General features: G+C 35.0%; 1 protein-coding gene across 1 annotated transcript; it reads right to left on the bottom strand.

Moving 5' to 3' along the window:
* Positions 1-4585: 4585 nt before the first annotated feature.
* On the bottom strand, positions 4586-6316 carry LOC123547651 (uncharacterized). Its single transcript, XM_053551944.1, has one exon. It carries the CDS (start codon positions 6290-6292, stop codon positions 5639-5641), a length of 654 nt encoding a protein of 217 aa, XP_053407919.1. The 5' UTR covers positions 6293-6316; the 3' UTR covers positions 4586-5638.
* Between the last annotated feature and the right edge of the window lie 12712 nt (positions 6317-19028).

Here is a 19028-nt window from a genome sequence, read left to right as displayed (position 1 = left end):
GCTATTGTGATCCTGATAGCCTTCGAGGGAGAAAAAAATCCCTTCTCCAGTATTTACGCATAATGTGCTATTAAGCTTTAAATTATGACACCTCTCATTAAATTTCATACGAATGAGAATTTAGGTAAGAGGTGTTGATTTGATTAAATTTGGAGTGACTGAATCACTTTTGACACCACAGTATAATCTATCTGGCTTTCAGAACTATTTTAATGGCAGGCTACTAAATAGAACGAGAAAAGTGAAACGAATGGAGAAACCTAATTAGATGAAATAGATTTTCTGTTTTATTTACTTTAAAAAGACCTCCGATTTTTTTAAATTATAATTTTCATCCAGTCCGTCACAAATATGAGACCTTGCAGCTTACACGGATCAATGATGAATATCACGTCTGAAACCTAAAAAAGAAAGGTTTCTTTCTCGGGAGTGATTTCTGGAACATCAGGCTACATTATAAATTCACTGACTTATTAATATTGCCCAAAATTTTACTTTAAGTAAAGAAAAACAACCAGCACTAGTGAGACATGAAACGCTTTTCAATTACAATTTAGTGTTTGCTGTCACCTCCGCTTGTTGCTACGCAACGCGATACGCTGAAGTGCCCGGATATCCGACCTGATCATATATGCATGTCATTTCATTTTGCCCATTCTATGAAGTGGGTATGTATTGTAGTAAAATACCACAGACTCTACCGGGGATCGAACCCCGGACCTCGTGATCTGAAGGCGGACACTCTAACCACGTCGCTAAAGGGTTAACCCAACAGCAAGGCTGTTGGAAGTGGCCTTATATACCTACAACCACTACACTCCTCTCCTCTCTAACATTGAAGGACCAGGCATCAACTGAACCGCCTATCAGTTTCTAGCCTGAGGCATCAACTGAACCTCCTATCAGTTTCTAGCCCGAGACATTAACTGAACCTACTATCAATTTCTAGCCTCATCCAAATGCATGAATCCGTCAAACATCCTCGGCGCCATTGTAGTAAAATACCACAGACTCTACCGGGGATCGAACCCCGGAACTCGTGATCTGCAGGCGGACACTCTAACCACGTCGCTAAAGGGTTAACCCAACAGCAAGGCTGTTGGAAGTGGCCTTATATACCTACAACCACTACAGTATTATGTGGGTCCCTGGTTTGAAGCTTGTCCACACACCGCAACGAAAATAGCTTAAAACCTGGGACTTTCCCTCATAAGGAAATAAGCCTCTCTACCACTAACACGTCATGTAAAGGATATTACACGAGTGTCTTTCCACATTTAAATTATTAAGCGAGTTGAATAAAACAATTAAATGCGAGGCTTTGCGGAATATTTTATCAAGTTTCAACGAGTTTAATAAATTAAATATGAAAAGACACTCGTGTAATATCCTCTATAAATGGCATGTTAGTGGTAGAGAGGCTTAAGTCTATTTCCTTATGAGGGAAAGTCCCAGGTTTTAAGCTATTTTCGTTGCGGTGTGTGGATCAGCTTCAAACCTTGGAAAGGCATAAATGTAATGTTCTTTTTATCATTATGTTAGCTCTTCCTTCTGACACATCAAAATTTCTTCTTTCTTTACCTATTATAGACCAAGGCAATTCGACCAATGTCTCTTATACTTAAAATGACACCAATACACTAGTGTGGTACTAAGATTATGTAATTGCTTTATATTTCTCCAATGATGTCAAACATGTCATATGTGAATTCAGTCGAATTTCTACACAGGGAACCCATTTTATATATAGAGACATAATATATAGAATATGGGCTATACTAGAAAAAAAAAGAACACTTCTAGAACCGTTCTTAAATCAGTGGAAACATTAACCGTCATCCGAACAAAAGATGGATCTACAATGCTTACTAGTTACCCTTACAAGAAATGGCCAGCCCATGGATCTACAATTCTTACTAGTTACACTTACAAGAAATGGCTGGTCCATGGATCTACAGTGTTTAATAGTTGCACTTGCAAGAAATGGCTAGTCCACGGATCTACAGTGCTTAAAAATTACAATGATAAGAAAGGGCGAGTTCACGGATCTACAGTACTTAATAGTTACAATGATAAGAAAGGGCTAGTCCACGGATCTACAGTGCTTAATAGTTACAATGATAAGAAAGGGCGAGTTCACGGATCTACAGTGCTTAATAGTTACAATGATAAGAAAGGGCGAGTTCACAGATCTACAGTGCTTAATAGTTACAATGATAAGAAAGGTCGAGTTCACGGATCTACAGTGCTTAATAGTTACAATGATAAGAAAGGGCGAGTTCACGGATCTACAGTGCTTAATGGTGCCACTTACAAAAAATGGATAGACCATGGATCTATAGAGCCTACCTGTAATGCTTACAAAAATGTTCAGTCCATGGCTCTTCCCTGCTTGCCTGTTACATGATATAAAACGGATCGCTATGTTCATGGGAAATAGTTCATAGAAGAAAGCACACGGACCTATTTCAATAAAATCTACATTGCAGATAAAATCTTATTAGAGAAATGTTCTCAAAAGTGTGATTTTCTCATAGGTGCCCGTAATAAAACTTACGCGAGACCCAAAAAAGTCAGACACATAACCATATCTCTTTTATTTCGGCCGAACTTTTTTAGTATGTTCAAAAGTTTTAAAAAAAATCAGGGTTTAATCAAATTCTATATTGTAGAAGAAAACAATGATTAGAACGTGCAGATCTACCTTAATCAATGGTACATTGTGATGTAACCAAAAACGCTAAACGAATTATGTTTCCCTTCAAGACAGTGGACTTGACCACAGGTGGAAAGTACGTGCCTTCTTGTTTGCCTATAAAAACTGTATAGCGCGGCCCAAAAAGGTAAAAATTATATGTAATCCATTCAGCAGATTCAAGCATTTTAGGTCTTGGCCATTCCTTCAGATTCAAAATCAAAGAGAGACAGAAAACATGTATTTTCACCTACATCCGTTGTTACATAAACCCATGTTTGATCTTGACGAAGACAAGATGTGTTTAATAAACAACAATGTTCCAGATGTATCATAATTGCATTCAGATGTCTATGAAAAATAACTGACGTTAATTAATATGACACATTTCTTCTTTCAGCTTTTTTGTTGTATTTATTTGAATGTGTAGCAATTTAAGACAAAGTGTTACCTGACAATATTCTGAAAAATAAATGTGTGAACATATGATTTATCTTTTCACACTGCCGAACCCTTGACAATAACATGATACATGGTTCCATGATTAGTTTTCATGCTTTATATATTTTTAAAGAATATTTAGCTGAGGAAGTGATAAATGAGCAATGAGATTTTAACACCGTGGATCAAGAGTGTTGTCTTGATTTAGCTATAACTTTTATTTGTTAAGTATAACAATATTTTCCAGATTTGTTGTCATATACAAGACGATATAACCCCACAAAACATACCGCGGGTCTGTTAACACACGCGTTTTAATAATAGCACAACCAAACAAATATTGCGTAAGTATTTGCCAACAGATTCATGTTTTATAATTATATGAACAATAGTCTTTGGTTCAGAAATGAAATGAAAATAATTTGAAGGAAAGCAACCAGTTTGTATTTTTTACTTTTCATCGAGTGATATGATATGACTTCGTTTTGTTACGAGTAAGTAATTAATTAAGTAAGTAAGTATTCTTTTTTATTCTTTATTTCAGTCTCTTCTATGTACAAAATAATATGAACATGAATGATTAAAAATTGGTACATTCTAATATCAGAATTATAAGAGACTTATCACAGGTAAAAATCATAGTCATTACAGAAATACAAATGTATATACATGTTAAAAAAAAAAAAACGAGGAGCAGTTGTTAGTATTGACTAAAAAAAAGAAAAGGGGGATTTATATTTAAAAGAGAAGAACTTTTAGCTACTTCAGTCATACAGAGAGTGGATTATTTAAAAACTACTACTCAGATGTAATAAAACTATATAACATGTTTAAGAAATGTTAACCGAGAAGTAAGTGAGTGAGTGAGTGAGTGAGTGAGTAGAGATTTTATTTACTGTGGATTACACATTTGGCATATTAACCAATTTACAGTATGGTCCACAACATATATGCAAAATATAAAATAAATATTATCACATAAAAATCATAATTATGCAATTTGACAAAAAGCTGAAAAGCAAAACAATGGTAACCAGTATACGCAAGTTCATATAAACACGAATAAAAACAAGCATACAAACTTAAACAATGACAACAGATGAAGATATTACATATTGTATTGTCCCAAGAATTATGTACATAGTATTTTCTCTAGAATACATAGTTTTATTCATTATGAAAATGCCATTTGAGAAGCACTTGTTTGATTTTTTCCAAGGTGTTAGCTGATCTTATAATATTAGGGATATCATAAGATTTTCGAAAAAAAAAAACAACTTTTTTAGGTTTCGGTACAAGGAGTTCATTATTATCATTTGACCTCAGGGCATAAATGGGTGTGTGTTTTTTTTTGTATTTAAATTTTAATGTAAGATATTCTGGACACTGATTGCTTAAAGATTTGCAAGCTCGGTATTAAACAGCTTTAAGTTCTCTACTAGCAACTATCTCCATTATTGCGGACATTATGGTCAGATTTCGCCCTCATTGCCAACAAAGGAGAAGGTTCACTTTTGCCTCAAATTGGCCTAAAAACTGAAAGTTTCTAAATGGACTTAAGAACATGTTTTCTTTCATCAAGAAGTATTCTTTTATCATATTGCACGAAATTATTTATAAAATATTCATTATAGAAGAAAATATTTCACATAACTGAAAATACGTGTACCATTATGGGTATGGGAAACCTTCACATTTTAACAGAAGTTTTAAACAAATCTGAAATTTTCACTACGAGCACAGCTGTCGACCACAATAAAAATGACCATATATTCTGTGAAAGAAGCTGGACCTAGGGTCAAAATATTTTTGTGGTCCTTGAGTGTGCTCACTACTAAAAATATTCCTGTGTGACATAAAATATGGCAAAAAATGCCCATTTTCTTAAAAATCTGCAATTTCAGCAATATTCAGTGATATGTCTTGAGCAAAGTAATAATTCTGTTTATAAAAAACTTAATTCCCTCTGGAAGTAAACAATATATAGTTTTTTCAAATTTTAGCCAGTTTGAAAATTTTCAAAATTGCATGGGCCATATAAAGCTTAAGTCAACTTTGTCCTTTGATTCTGTAACGGCATAGGTATGTGCCTGCAGGCGTGTAACGGCATAGATATGAGCCTTCCGGCGTGTAACGGCATAAATATTAGGCTTCCGGCGTGTAACGGCATAGATATGTGCCTTCCGGCGTGTAACGACATAGATATGAGCCTTCCGGCGTGTAACGGCATAGAAATGAGACTTCCACCGTGTAACGGCATAGATATGAGCCTTCTGGCGTGTAACGGCATAGATATGTGCCTTCCGTAGGATAACAGCTACTAGTTACTTGAGATGAAATGAAGATGTTCATCTCATGTTTAATGTAATGAATTCCTAACAACAATCAAATTAAGTATTCTAAGTATAAGATTTATTACGGAAAGCTTTGTGTGCGTTCACCAAGTGTCCATTATTGGTCCATATCCTTAAAACGCTAAATGATTATGTATCAGTATAAGTATCACACTTCACTCGTTAAAGCTGAATGAGTTGACATCCTTGTGTTTTTGTTATTGGTCTCTGAGGAAGCTAATTCAAGTTTTGTATTTTCTAACGCTATTCCTCTGTACACAAGTCGTTCCCTTAGAAACCACCCTACCCCACTGATATTGTTTGTAGATGTGTTTTCAGAGTTTTCTGTATTTTTCTCTCTGTTACCAAAGTCCTCAGCGGCAACATTAGGCGTCACATCTTCTTTTCCTGCATGCCCATCAATTGGAGTTTTAATACGACTTTTCGGCGGTTTCAACACTTTAAACATCTTGATTAAGAAATTGCTTATTTCAGTCCAAATTGTCGACAAATCTATTATGATAATTACCCCTATAACAGACAATATGATTACTCCAGCAACAATTCCAAGACTCATCGAGCTTGTTCTATAATCCATCACGCTCACGTACTTCCGTTGATTTAGGGTTGTATTTTTCTTGTCTACAGTCAGTTCTTGAACGATAATGTCAACTTTTTCTTCCACCGTTAGATTTACAACCTCTGGTGGAGCTGCTGACAAAAAGGTCCACAGTTTCTCGCACAGACACGAACAATTGTCTGTGACAGCAGAGTTGTTAACTTCTGATTGCTGCAATAGGCACACTGTGTCTGTAACATTCATGTTTGTGTCTGTGTTGTATAAAACTAAACTATCTACTGAAAATAAAGTAAAAATAACGAGGTTTAGGTATGTAAAAGTGTAAGCTGTGACCTTGACATTTGACCTAATGACCTGGAAAAGACTATAAGAATCTTTCACAGGTAGAAGGTGCGGATGGAAATATCTCACTCGAGGGTAACTCTTTAGGCGGCAACGAGGCTCTGTCGAGTAACAGTTACTCGAAAGCCAGACATTTCCATTTGCACCGGATTCTTTTCCTTGCAAGTCATATTATTTAATTAACAGAAGAAATGAAGTAAAGCAAATTATTTTCTTTTGAGCACTATTTTATTATATAATAGTAGCGTATATATTTACGCATTCGTTCATAAATTGCAGCATATGAGTCATCTTACATGGAAAAACATGTCTGGCATGCAAGAAAAAATAATCCTCATGAACTGTTTACCTGACTGAAATATTTTGCAATATACTTATTGGGCAGTTGATATGAAACAAATGAACTGATATTTACTTGTCAATAATTTTTATTTTATCGTATCAATTATCATGAAATGGACGCGTCCTCGCGTTTGCGGGGTGGATGGGGTGGGGTGGGAAATCACGTTATCATTGGGGACTAGTACGTATGATGAGACAGCTATTTGAACTGAATTGAATCAAACTAAAAAATCAAACGTGACAATTGTAATAAACATATGCTCATTTTTCGCTTCTGTAACGAACTACTTTTTCACATTTTTTCCCAATCTCAGTAAAAAAAAAAAACAGACTATGTGTAATTGTGTGTGAAAATAATAAACAGACAGTTAATTCAGTCCTTGCCAAGATTGTCACATTTTGGTATTTTGGTAACAGTAATGGAGATCTTGCGGGTTTTAATTATCACTCCACAAGAAATACCACAGTCACTGTGACTGTGCTGTTAAACAATCTATAGCCTAAAGTGGAGTTTTATGCTCGCTTTGTTGAAATCTGTTTGAAACATGATGCTAAAGTTTTTATAAAAAATCCAATTTGTTATTATTGCAATGACTTTGCAAAACTACGAATTCTCACTGCTTTCGCTCTAAATTAGATTTATTATTCATGCAGCAAAAACCATGGTTACCAGAATTCTGTTGTTCATGACGTTTACAAGGATCAAATTAAGTGCATTTTTCATAACCTGTTCACTGCATTCAATTCTGTATGAGAAAGAGTGCTCGGGCGTCATGTGCTGATTTTATATCCAGCAAAAATATTTTTTTCTTAAACTTACCAGACTGGGCTTCACAGACACTAGGGGTATAATCAACCGACTGTAGGTAGCATAGAGTAACACGTGCAATACTGGCATACGAACTGGGAATCACGTGACACATGTGCAGCTAAAATCATAAAAAAATTATTTCAGTTTCAGTGGTAGCAATATCTATATCTCTGCCAAGTTTTTGTGAAATGCTAAAAAGTTTTCCAGTCATACTATATGTTTTCAAATTTACTACTCGACTTGAAATGGTCAAATCAAAGGGAACGACACATTTAATACTCCAAAGCTCTAAGAATTTATATACAAAACTCTCGGAACTGTTTATATTTTTATTAAGATATTCTGACATATATACTAATTTCATGCCATAAAACTGTCAAACAGCTTAAGTTCAGAACAAAAATGATGAACTGGTGACAATGTGATAAATCTACAATTGTCAGAGCCCAGTGCCTGCTACATGAAAACGCATTCTGCAATGTTCTATATGCGTTTTTTTAAATGAACATAGATGAGTAAATGTTTAGGTGTTAATATACATATTAAGCAGAAGCGTTAAACAACAAAGAAGAACACCACTGGTGCGAAGTACTCACGATTTCACAGAAGTAGATATAATGATATAGTGAGGATATTTACAGGGTATCATCAGCATTACAGTTTTTTTTCAAAATATGTATGAAAGTGCTGATACCTGCACTGATTAATATGTCACTTTGACACGGTATTCTTGCATGACCCTTAGCCGGCTGGCGGCAAGTGATTCTGCCTAAGCGGCCAGTGCAGACCAAGATCAGCCTGCATGTCTGTACTGTCCACCCTTTTTGTAAGCACTCCTTTTAACAATGGTACTGTCCAAATTGAAAGATGGACAAGTTCGTTATAGAAATTTAGCAGGGTAAGGGATAAGCACAAGCTCATCATAACAGAGGTTTACCTTTATAATGTCTCTGCAACATTGATACATGTACACGTTATTCAGTGTGGTGATTTAAATACTTACATGGTTAATGTATATGGTGTGGCAAGCACTGTTTTCGCACAGTGTATCACACACGTCATGCTCAGTCAACACAACCAGCTCGTCACAAGACTCAATACAACTGGAATCTGAAATGCATACAGCAATCATTATATATTTATAGTTACTATACTTATCTTTATCCCTGCAAACAGTATTTTAAAATATTAACATACAATGTAACATACATTTGTTAAGATATATTGTCCAGACCAGTCTAAAACATGGTCCGGAATGAATGGCCCGGGTTCTCCCGTAGCCCGCTTTTCCCTTTTGCTAATATACATTGTGCTAGATTTTAAGCACTCTTTTCGTGACAAACACGTTCAAAGGAGCTTTACATACAAAGACAGTGACTTAGCACGCAAGATTCACACGCAGAACGATCTGACAGTAGGGTCAGAGCGAGAGAAGGTCCCCAGAACACAGAGAAAGAAAAAGAAGAGATACAGAGATATCAGCCTTGCTCTGAGAAACGGTAGTCTGGTTCTTTAACGGGCCTGGTGTGAAGCACCGATACACGCTAATCTGTCTTTCCTGGGAAGAACAAGTACTGGCCACCTAGTTAGGAAGGAGACAACTTTGGACTGACAGTCAAGCGTGTTACCACTTGACCCCCAGGCATATTTTATCAACTGCCTACATGGTATATATTTATTTCCGTCTCTTCAAATTACAATACTACAACACATAAACACACACGTAAATTGCCATTCAATTTTAGAATTATAAGAGATGTATAGAACGGTAAAAAAGAAAAAAGCATGTTTACTTATTAAAAGTACAGACATAAGTAGCAGGTTATTGAAAAGGTGTGATGTGCGGGTGGATGTAATTTTTACTTCAGTAAACCACATCCCATTAACAATAAGTGTGCATACTGCAATGTAGAATATGTATACGTTTATATGAAGAAATATTCTCTGAAGAATGACCTTGATAAATCTATATCGTGTCTATGATAAGAATATCAATTCTCCACCATCAAAGCTGGAAAGCCGCAATATGACCTATAATTGTGTCGGTGCGACGTCACACCCGTTAACCGGTTCCGAGCAAAACAGTTCGTGGCGGACAAAACAGTTCACCGATATTTTTGCCGGTATCTGCATAGGGGTAAGTATTCTCTATCCAAGAATCTGTTGGTGCAAAATATGTTAAAGATTTTTATTTCTGTAAAAAGTAGCATAAACGAAGAACATGTCATGTGCTTCCCGTTTAAAACTAACCTATATTTAGTAAGTTATGACGAGTTAAAAGTGTGATTTTGTTGAAAAAATGTGAAAGCGAAAGTTTATCACGGTATATTTAATTCACTTTTCAACTTCGGTCTATGGTATTAACGTCAACCTTTATAATAATGTTTGCCCTGAACAGTGTCCAATTTTTAAGCGACAAAAGGCAGTATTCAACGAGTTATAGACATTCAAACATGACATGGTCGAAAAAAAGTGTGGCGGCATTGCACAGCTTAAGGTTATTTGTGTGGCGAGCAAGAGCAGTCCTGTATCTTTTTAGTTTACTTTAATAAATGGTCTAAATAGTGATATCCAGCTCGTAAGTCTTGAAAAATAACGTTGTAATCAGACAACAGCAATTTACACTAATTTTAATTAACAAACAGATGTAAATCAAAGCATATATAAGTCATACAACCGTCTAACAATGTAATATATCATCAACACTTCTTCATACATTTTTAAATTATGTTTTACAGTGGTACGGTAGTTTGATGTGATGCCTTCCCATTTAGGAACGTTCCACTACTTTATTATATCATTTGTGATATTTCTTTCAGGATCACAATGCATATGTACCTGTGCTACTACTGCAATACAACAGCTGACGTTTATAGGCACTTAATTCAGCACCTCTGTAATAGCCATAGGTTTGACACGTTCAAGTACAAACAACTTGAGCTTGACTGTTGTACAGGAAAAACTAGATATCGAACAAAAATATTTGAATGTATTAAACCTGTATCACATATATTATCCGTTGATGAAAACAATCAGTTACACATATCTCTTCTTGAAGAAAACAACACTGAAAACTCTTTTTTATCTGAAGTAGCAGAAGACAATCTTTCACTAAACGTTAACGAAAACAAGGAATGAATTAGGAAACACTTCAACATTTAAATTAGAATCCTCTCCCTGTTTTTCAGAAGAAACAGATCCACCTGAAGTAAATTTAACTGATATTTATGACAATATACCTGAGGTAATAGAAACATTACATGAAATGGTCTGTTAGAATTATATAAAAAGAAATGGCTATCACTAGTCGCTAGTAAACAGTTCCCAATGGAAAACATATGTTATTTGTTGTTCCTCGATTTTGTAGAATGGTCTTCGAAATCCTCTTCATCCCGGATGAGATATATGCACGAATTTTTAAAAAAAAATTGGAAAGTTGGTTACAAACTGTTCCGTGGGAAATTGTTGCGTTTCATGGCTGGTCCCCGAAATACAGGTCAAGTTGTAAGTTGACAGCAAGTTCTTCGTGATTGTTCTACACAAAACTCAAGTATAAACTTTGCAGTGCCTTCTAAACCAATCTTAGTTCAGGACGCATTGGAACCAATACTACTAGGTGTTGTTTTTGTAGACACTATGAAGATGTTTGCAAACAATGTAGGGGAAAACCCTATCAAAACCGGCATAGACGGAAAGAAAATTGCAAGGGGTAAAGGCAAAACAATGGGAGATATAGATTGTTGGTGGTTCGAGCCTGATCCAACACTGACTGACAGAAAAGCCCGATTAAAATCCAAAAATATGTTCTTTTTACAAAATACATGTGCTGGTTTAATAGTGCCAACTATGGACTGGGGATGTGTATAATCATTATACGCGTATTTTATATCACTATATGCATACGAATTACATCATGTCATCCCCGCTGTATTTTCTGAACATTGCTGTGCTAGTACCACTTGTTTTTTGGTCAGATTACAACGAGTAACAGGCTTGATATCACTATTTAGACCATTTATTAAAGTTAAATAAAAAAAAAAGACTCAGGACTGCTCTTGCTCGCCACACAAATAATTTTGAGCTGTGCAATGCCGCCACACTTTTTTTCGACCACGTCATGTTTGAATGTCTATAACTCGATGAATATTGCGTTTTGTCGCTTAAAAATTGGACAATATTCAGGGCAAACATTATTATAAAGGTTGACGTAAATACAATAGACCCAAGTTGAAAAGTGAATTAAATATATCGCGATAAACTTTCGTTTTCAAATTTTTTCAACAAAATAACGCTTTTAACTCGTCATAACTTATTAAATATAGGTTAGTTTTAAACGGGAAGCACATGGCATGTTCTTCGTTGATGCTACTTTTTACAGAAATAAAAATCTTTAACATATTTTGCACCAGCCGATTCTTGGATGGAGAAAACTTACCCCAATGCAGATACCAGCAAAAATATCGGTGAACTGTTTTGTCCGCCACGAACTGTTTTGCTCGGAACCGGTTAACGGGTGTGGACGTTAAACGCAACAAAACACTTCCCTGTGTTGTCTATATCAAAATGACTGTCTTTATCAAGTGATAAATCACCTAATCAGCATCTTCTTATACACATAAGGCAAATATTAAGATATTTTGAAAACATAATAATTGCTGTGTTTCAAAGATATAATTTCTCACGATCACAACAGCTTTTATGCTATTAAATCTTGAAAGCTCTTACCGTTTAAGTTTGACGTACAGATGAAAGGATGTGTCTCGTTGCACATGAAACTTTTCAACCTGGTATCAAATAATGCGTCAGTAATAGCATCTGTTGTAACCGACATGGCAACACATTGACGGTCGTTAACCCTTGAGTCATTTATGTCTGGTCCAAAAAATTTAGGTACTGTACAGTCATCCCAGAAATATAAATCGGGTGCGCCCTGATCCGGTGCGTGGAGACCAGTCCAGTAAATACCGGCGGCTGATCGATGTTCGTCCCGTCGTTGTAATGATTTCCCTGAAACGAATTCATAAATGTCGTTTTCCACTTACTTAACATTGCTCACATTCATACTTATTCGACTTTACTTGAATCTCCCTTATACACTCGTTAACTAAACTCCAAATAGTCGATTTGTATTGTTTTTTGAATTTAGGAATTAAAAATAAGAAATATTAAAATCCATGAAACACTTCTCAACACACTACAGTGTGCATGCAAAATTATAATAAAGTTTTTCTAAGACTTTCGTCTTAATTGACGGACATAATGTTTTGCCGTCAAAAAAATGCATCCAGCTGAAAGAAGATTAATTAAGTTACTAACCCTTACCCTGCTAAATTTTCTATAATGGACTTTTCCTCTTTCAAATTTGATAGTACCTTCACTGTTGAAAAGGGATGCATACAACGAAGATACAGACTGAATGGTGAACAGCTGCGGTCAATGATCAGACTGCACGATGGGGGGGTGCAAGGAATGATCATGATCTGCTCTGTCGCAATCAGTCGTGTCCAAGCATGGAAAGAGCTAATTTTGTCCTACTTGTACATTTGGTTCATATTCAAAACATTGTTATGATCATTCTTTTCCGGAAGTACTTTACAACATTTTCGGTCCACAACTGCAATCGGTTTCATTATAGCAACGCTAAGAAGTTTTTTACTAGATAACTACAATATTCTCGTGCATCATTCCACGTGCTTTTCCTCTAGGAAATTGTATAGAAAAAAAAAAGGTTGGAGGCTCGTCATCCAATGGCTGTCGCCGTAACGCTGCTAAATTGGGGGGGGTAAAAAAATTAAAAACATACAAAGAAATAATGATTAATAATAAAGAACAGCGGAAATAAACATTACTACGGTATTTATTCACAATTCTGATGTAGCAACAAGTCATACTATTGCATTTTGTCGATATGGAATTGATAATCATTCTCCATTAACAAACATAAAACTTCTTATTCCATTTTCTACAGTTCTACCACGATTAACTTTATGACGAAGAACATTTTCAAACTATCTATTGCCCAATATATAATAGGTAATAGGTATAATAAACTAGATTTTTTCAATTCTGCTTGCAATAATTGTCTAAATTTGTTTGATTGATTTAGTTGGGTTTTGTTTTACACCTACGCCATGAGGTTTATGGTCTAACTAGGAGCGGAAGAAACATGTGTCGCTCCTACTAGTGTCAAGCATGAGCCTGCACCTGGTTTAAACTAACTTTGAAATTATGGCGTTTTGACTGAAACAAGTTTTAATTAAATCTGTGCAGATTTTCCTGCTGTCAAATGGGGGAGTGGGGTGGGGGATTTTGAAATCTGAATAATCAGAGTGTGTCCATTGCCTAAGTTGTTCATCAAAACTCATACCTGTTCTTAAATTTCTCGAAAAGAGGTATACCCTTGAATTTACACACGTGGTCAACTTTTTCTCGGAATACGGAAATTGTATTCTAAACTTAAAGTCTTCAGTCATAGCGTTTTTCAACTGAAAATGAATTTATTATCCACTCTAACTGAACTTGCTTTTCACTCTATTTTCGCTGCAACGATTTTGTAGTGGTTTATTGTAATAAAACAGTGGATTACTAGTATATTTGAATAATTATCAAGCATAATGTTACTCGTACGGAACTATACATGAACACAGAATAAAAATGACTTAAAATAATTGGAAACTTACCATGAAATTCATTAAAGACATAGATAACGTAACTTCATATCAATTCTTAAAAAATTAAACATATGTTGCAAAAATCTTTAAATCGTCGTCACTCAGCATAACATAGGTGACACCATGGGCGTGTTTAGCAGCAGAATTAAGTAAAATCATTGAAAAGACATGAAAAATTTGAATGAAATAGATTTGATTATGAACACCATATGTTACAGTTGTAAACAGGTATATTGGACGTGACTTTCATTACATAAACACATACATTGTATTATCTATACAATGCTATAAGTCTGAACAAATTTCTTCAGAGAATGTTAAAGGCTGAATTTTGGTGTAGTAGTAAATGAAATAAGAAAGAAATATCAACATACCAGATATTATGCAACAATACAAAAGCCCAACACTTAACAATTTATCCATTATTTCCTAATTGTTATGGTTAACGTCTGAAAGACACACAGGCGCGGAGTTCAATTAAATAATCAGATATATTCGATTTATTGATTGGGCCAAGACTATTTTTCATTAGTTCCGACCACCTTCTTCTGCCTCGAAGCATTGCTGCACCACAGGGACCTCTTATTGTTTTAAATTATTTTTCAATACTAGAAATGATTGACTCCATGTTCATTACTACCGATATTTGCAGATTTATATTTGTCATGTCTTAAAACTATTAAAATGTGTGTTAAGCACGAAATAAAAACGGTTATTAATAAACATTGTTTCGGAGTTACAGTAGCGACCTCTAAACGCACATGTTCTCAACCATACCGGCGAGCTTAGAGTCCGCGGTGATGCACTTGGCATTAATGATATTCTGGTTTCAGCTTTGTCGACCATTTACCGGGAAATTGAATTGGAAAATGGGATTTGTTCTCCAAAAATATATTTTATTTATATTTTTTATTATTTATTTTATTGAAGACATCTTTTCGAGCATCAGTTGGTTCGGTTCTCCTGTGTCCGTATCATTATTATAAGAGATTATTTTTTTTTATATTTTTGTTTAACCATTCTCTATGTGCCGTCTGCAAGGAAAACTTCCAAGCCGCCAAATTATGGGGATTTTTATATGATCCCATCGTTATCAATATTATCGAAATATTCCTACTTGATACGACAATTTAGCGTAAATGTGGATGAATAAGAAAATTATATAATATTATATTGATTAAATACAGGCAAACTATGTAAAACTCGTAATGGTAACTAAATCTTATTGAGTACACATAATCATGTAATATTACGTGTGACAGAATAGCTTGTTCAGATTCAAATGCAAGGCAGACTTTGATCAGGCCTTAAATTCAGGAAGAGACTATGTATTGATTATAAATCATATAATTCTAAGACAGTCAACCAAATGCTTTGAAGTGAAATTGATTGTTTCTGTCACGCAAGACAAACGTTGAAGAACGTCTAAAATTCCTCAGCCTATTTTGTCAAAGGAAATATATTGATTTGTAATCGATTCGATGAATATACTAGCTAATTTTTGTACCTGTAAAAATATAATTTCAGTCATACGTTATTACTATAATGTTGTAGAACGTCAATATAACACGTGCTCCTGAACAGTTCACTGTGTTAATTCCTTCTTTCTCAATCATCATCTATCCCCACAAAGTGTCACGTGGTCATTGTCCGAGGACGTCGGTAAAGGAGTATTCTATCCTGTAACACTTTTAAGAATTACAAAAATACTGGCGTAGTAGATAGTGATCAAAGTCTTGTTTCCTGTCATTATTCTCAACAATGCAGAAAGGACATACAAAATCGTCAAAAATTGATCTTTTTAAGTATTGTAATCTCGAAATGCTAGCTAGATGACTGTCCATCGAGTTTATTGTACTTATCTGAAAACATTTTATTTGAAATGCATAGATCTATTTACTTTTACTTTTTAGCTGTTAAGTAGCAAATATAATGGAGTAACCGTATATGTTACGAGTGTAACCCGGTTAGAACTACCATCTCTTAATTATTGTAATGAAATGGTTATATAGATAACATTTTTTTCACTATTTCATTGGCTAACAAAGTGGTCTCTTATCTGGGAATTTTCAAGTACCAATAACAATTACTGTTATTCTCGCAATGAAATAATCACATGCTGTTTTAAATGTTCGCTTTGATTCATTGGCATTGACGTCAATAAAGTGGTTTAGGGAGGTAGGTTACCTTGTTACCAGGGTAAATTCAAATTAATTGAACCTCAGCAATTTTTTGTACCTCGTGTTATTGAATGTTTTACCTGCTACAATCTAAATTTCGTTTATCTCTGTCCCTTCAAGTACAATTTTTATCCAGGTTTGAAGTACATGACCCTCCAAAGGATTTTATAATGAAGAAGGATGGGGGGGGGAAAACGGATGTTTAACACTTTCAGTTGTATTTTGGTTGCATGTTATCCGTAGCATTCTGCATAATTGAATAGTTTTATAATTTTACTAGTAGCACTTAGCTTTCCAATATAAGCTTAAAATGTATATGGTCGGGGGCTCCGTGTTTCCAGGTAACGCATTGTCTCCAATTTTTAACCAACGTGTATGAACACGGATTTTTCCCACGGCTGTCAGGCGCATTTCTGTTAATGACCAACATGGATTATTTGGTAAAATTATTAGCAAATACCAGCACTTACTCGTAATTTCACCCAGCTATATTCCCAATAACATCAGTTACCATCATCCATTTTCATTCATTCCGCATAACATTTCAATATGACTTCATAAAAGATGCATAATATTGATAATCATTCAGCGCAAAAGATTCATAAAAATATTTCAGCAAATAATGGCTGTTTAAAAATAGTTCAAATAAAGAAAATTCACAAAAAGTAACGTACTTCAAAATAGATGCTATTAATTTTTGCGCGGTAACTGACTATAAAGTCATGATGTCAACTACGTCATTTAATGCAACGTAGTTTTTGAAGCGTTTCTGCGCAATTATTCCATTAATTTCTGCATTATTAAACCATTATTCATTCATATCGGAGACTGACCATGAATATTTTCAGAGCTCGGAATGGATATCAAACGACGAATTTAATAAAGAAATGAAAATATCTTTTCGGTGTTTCATGCGAATTGAACGACAGAATAGTTCGGCAAATCCAAGAAACGCGCCTAACCGATTTATTTTTATTTGCCGATTCTATTCGTGTCGTTCCATTCGCTTAATCACGAAAAAGGTACATTTCCATTTCTTATATTATATTAACATTTCCCTTCATTTGTAAACAAGATTATATTTAAGAAATGAAAATTATTTTTTCGGTGTTCAGCGAAATGATCGACAGAAATAAGGATGGGCAAATAAATGAACACACCGAAAAAGATTATTTCATTTCTTAATTAAATGTGTTTGTATATCCATGCCGAGCTCTGAAAAAATTCATGGACCTGTCTCCGATCTCATGCATAATTGTGCAGAAATAATGAATAAATTGCCGCAGAAACGCTTCAAAACATTGTTGCTTTAAAATGACGTAACTGACGTCATGACGCGCGAAAGTTACGTCATCGCTGCTTAGTGATAACCGACCGCGGTTTAGAACGACGTTTATCCCAGGGAGAAGGGGGGGGTTTCCTTAGATGAGGTCGCAGTTGTTTCCGTGTCCTGAAAAGAAAGGTCCGGGAAGCTGATTTTAAATGTTAAATGTCACAAAATATGTGCAATTTATAATATTGATCTTGTTTTCAAATGGAAGGAAATATAATGTAAATATAAGAAAGTGAAACTATTTTTCTGTGTTCACAAATGAAACGACAGAATATCTCGGTCGGCAAAATAAACATGAATCGGCTAGCATTTCGTAATTGCACACATTTTGTTGCATTTAACATTAAAATCAGCTTTCCGGCAATTCTGTTCACCAGACGGAACAACTGCGACGTCATCTAAAGAACGTTCTCCCTGACTTTACGCGGACGTCGTCAAAACATTGGCCTATTACCGCTAAGCAGCGTTGACAATATCTTTGCGCCTTCAAACGAATTGAACGTCATTTTTTCAATGGAAAAAATAGGGCGAATGTAAATATTTTGTCGTAAACGTCGTCGTAAATCGTCACATTAGCTTCCGGTCGGACATGCGCACACAAAAATATTAAGGTAACCTACCTCCTTAACGTCGCATGAACAGAAACAGTTCTAACAACAACAGAGGTTAATCTGAACAAGATTACATAAAATAATTACATGTTTACACGTTGTAGTGTTTACCTCTCATTAACAGACTCGGTCTAACCGAGGCTTTGATACAATCTATGCTCCCGAAGGATACTCTTGTAGATTTTATTTTCTTGCATACCAGACGGGGATTTCCGGTATCTTTACCGGTGCTGGAGGTGTAAGATGACTCTCGTGCGGTAAATGACGTATAACGAACTACATAAATGCAGAAGGATATTATGTAGTAAATATATTTTATTTAAAAAAAACGGAATAAAAAATTCAATAGAAATCTACCTTGACAAAAAAAGTTTCTTATTGGTTCCTGATATTATATTTTTCGATTCAAATCACGTATTTTATCAAAAAATTCATAACGTTTACGCATGCAACTGATAAACAAAACCGGAACTAAACATTGTTGTTTTGTTTTGAAACGTAATACGCCTTTCCAACGGACTTTGGTTTCCCGCGCTTTGTTTAGATAAACCTGCTATAAGAAATAGTTCTAAAAAGACACCCGTTTCGATTGATTTATAATTTTATTATTATTTCTTGAAATCAGTATGGCAGAAAAAGATTCTGTCACTGGTGTTATAGAGCAGATATAGGAAATATCCGGCTCTCCA

Source organism: Mercenaria mercenaria, chromosome 9 (genome assembly GCF_021730395.1).
Source record: "Mercenaria mercenaria strain notata chromosome 9, MADL_Memer_1, whole genome shotgun sequence".
In the NCBI taxonomy this organism is placed as follows: Eukaryota; Metazoa; Mollusca; class Bivalvia; order Venerida; family Veneridae; genus Mercenaria; species Mercenaria mercenaria.
The sequence above is the reverse complement of the archived record's forward strand: the minus strand, read 5'-3'. Positions and strand labels throughout refer to the sequence as shown.

Excerpts from the sequence above, each read along its gene's own strand:
- LOC123547651 (XM_053551944.1), bottom strand. The coding sequence starts at position 6,292 with ATGAATGTTACAGACACAGTGTGCCTATTGCAGCAATCAGAAGTTAAC.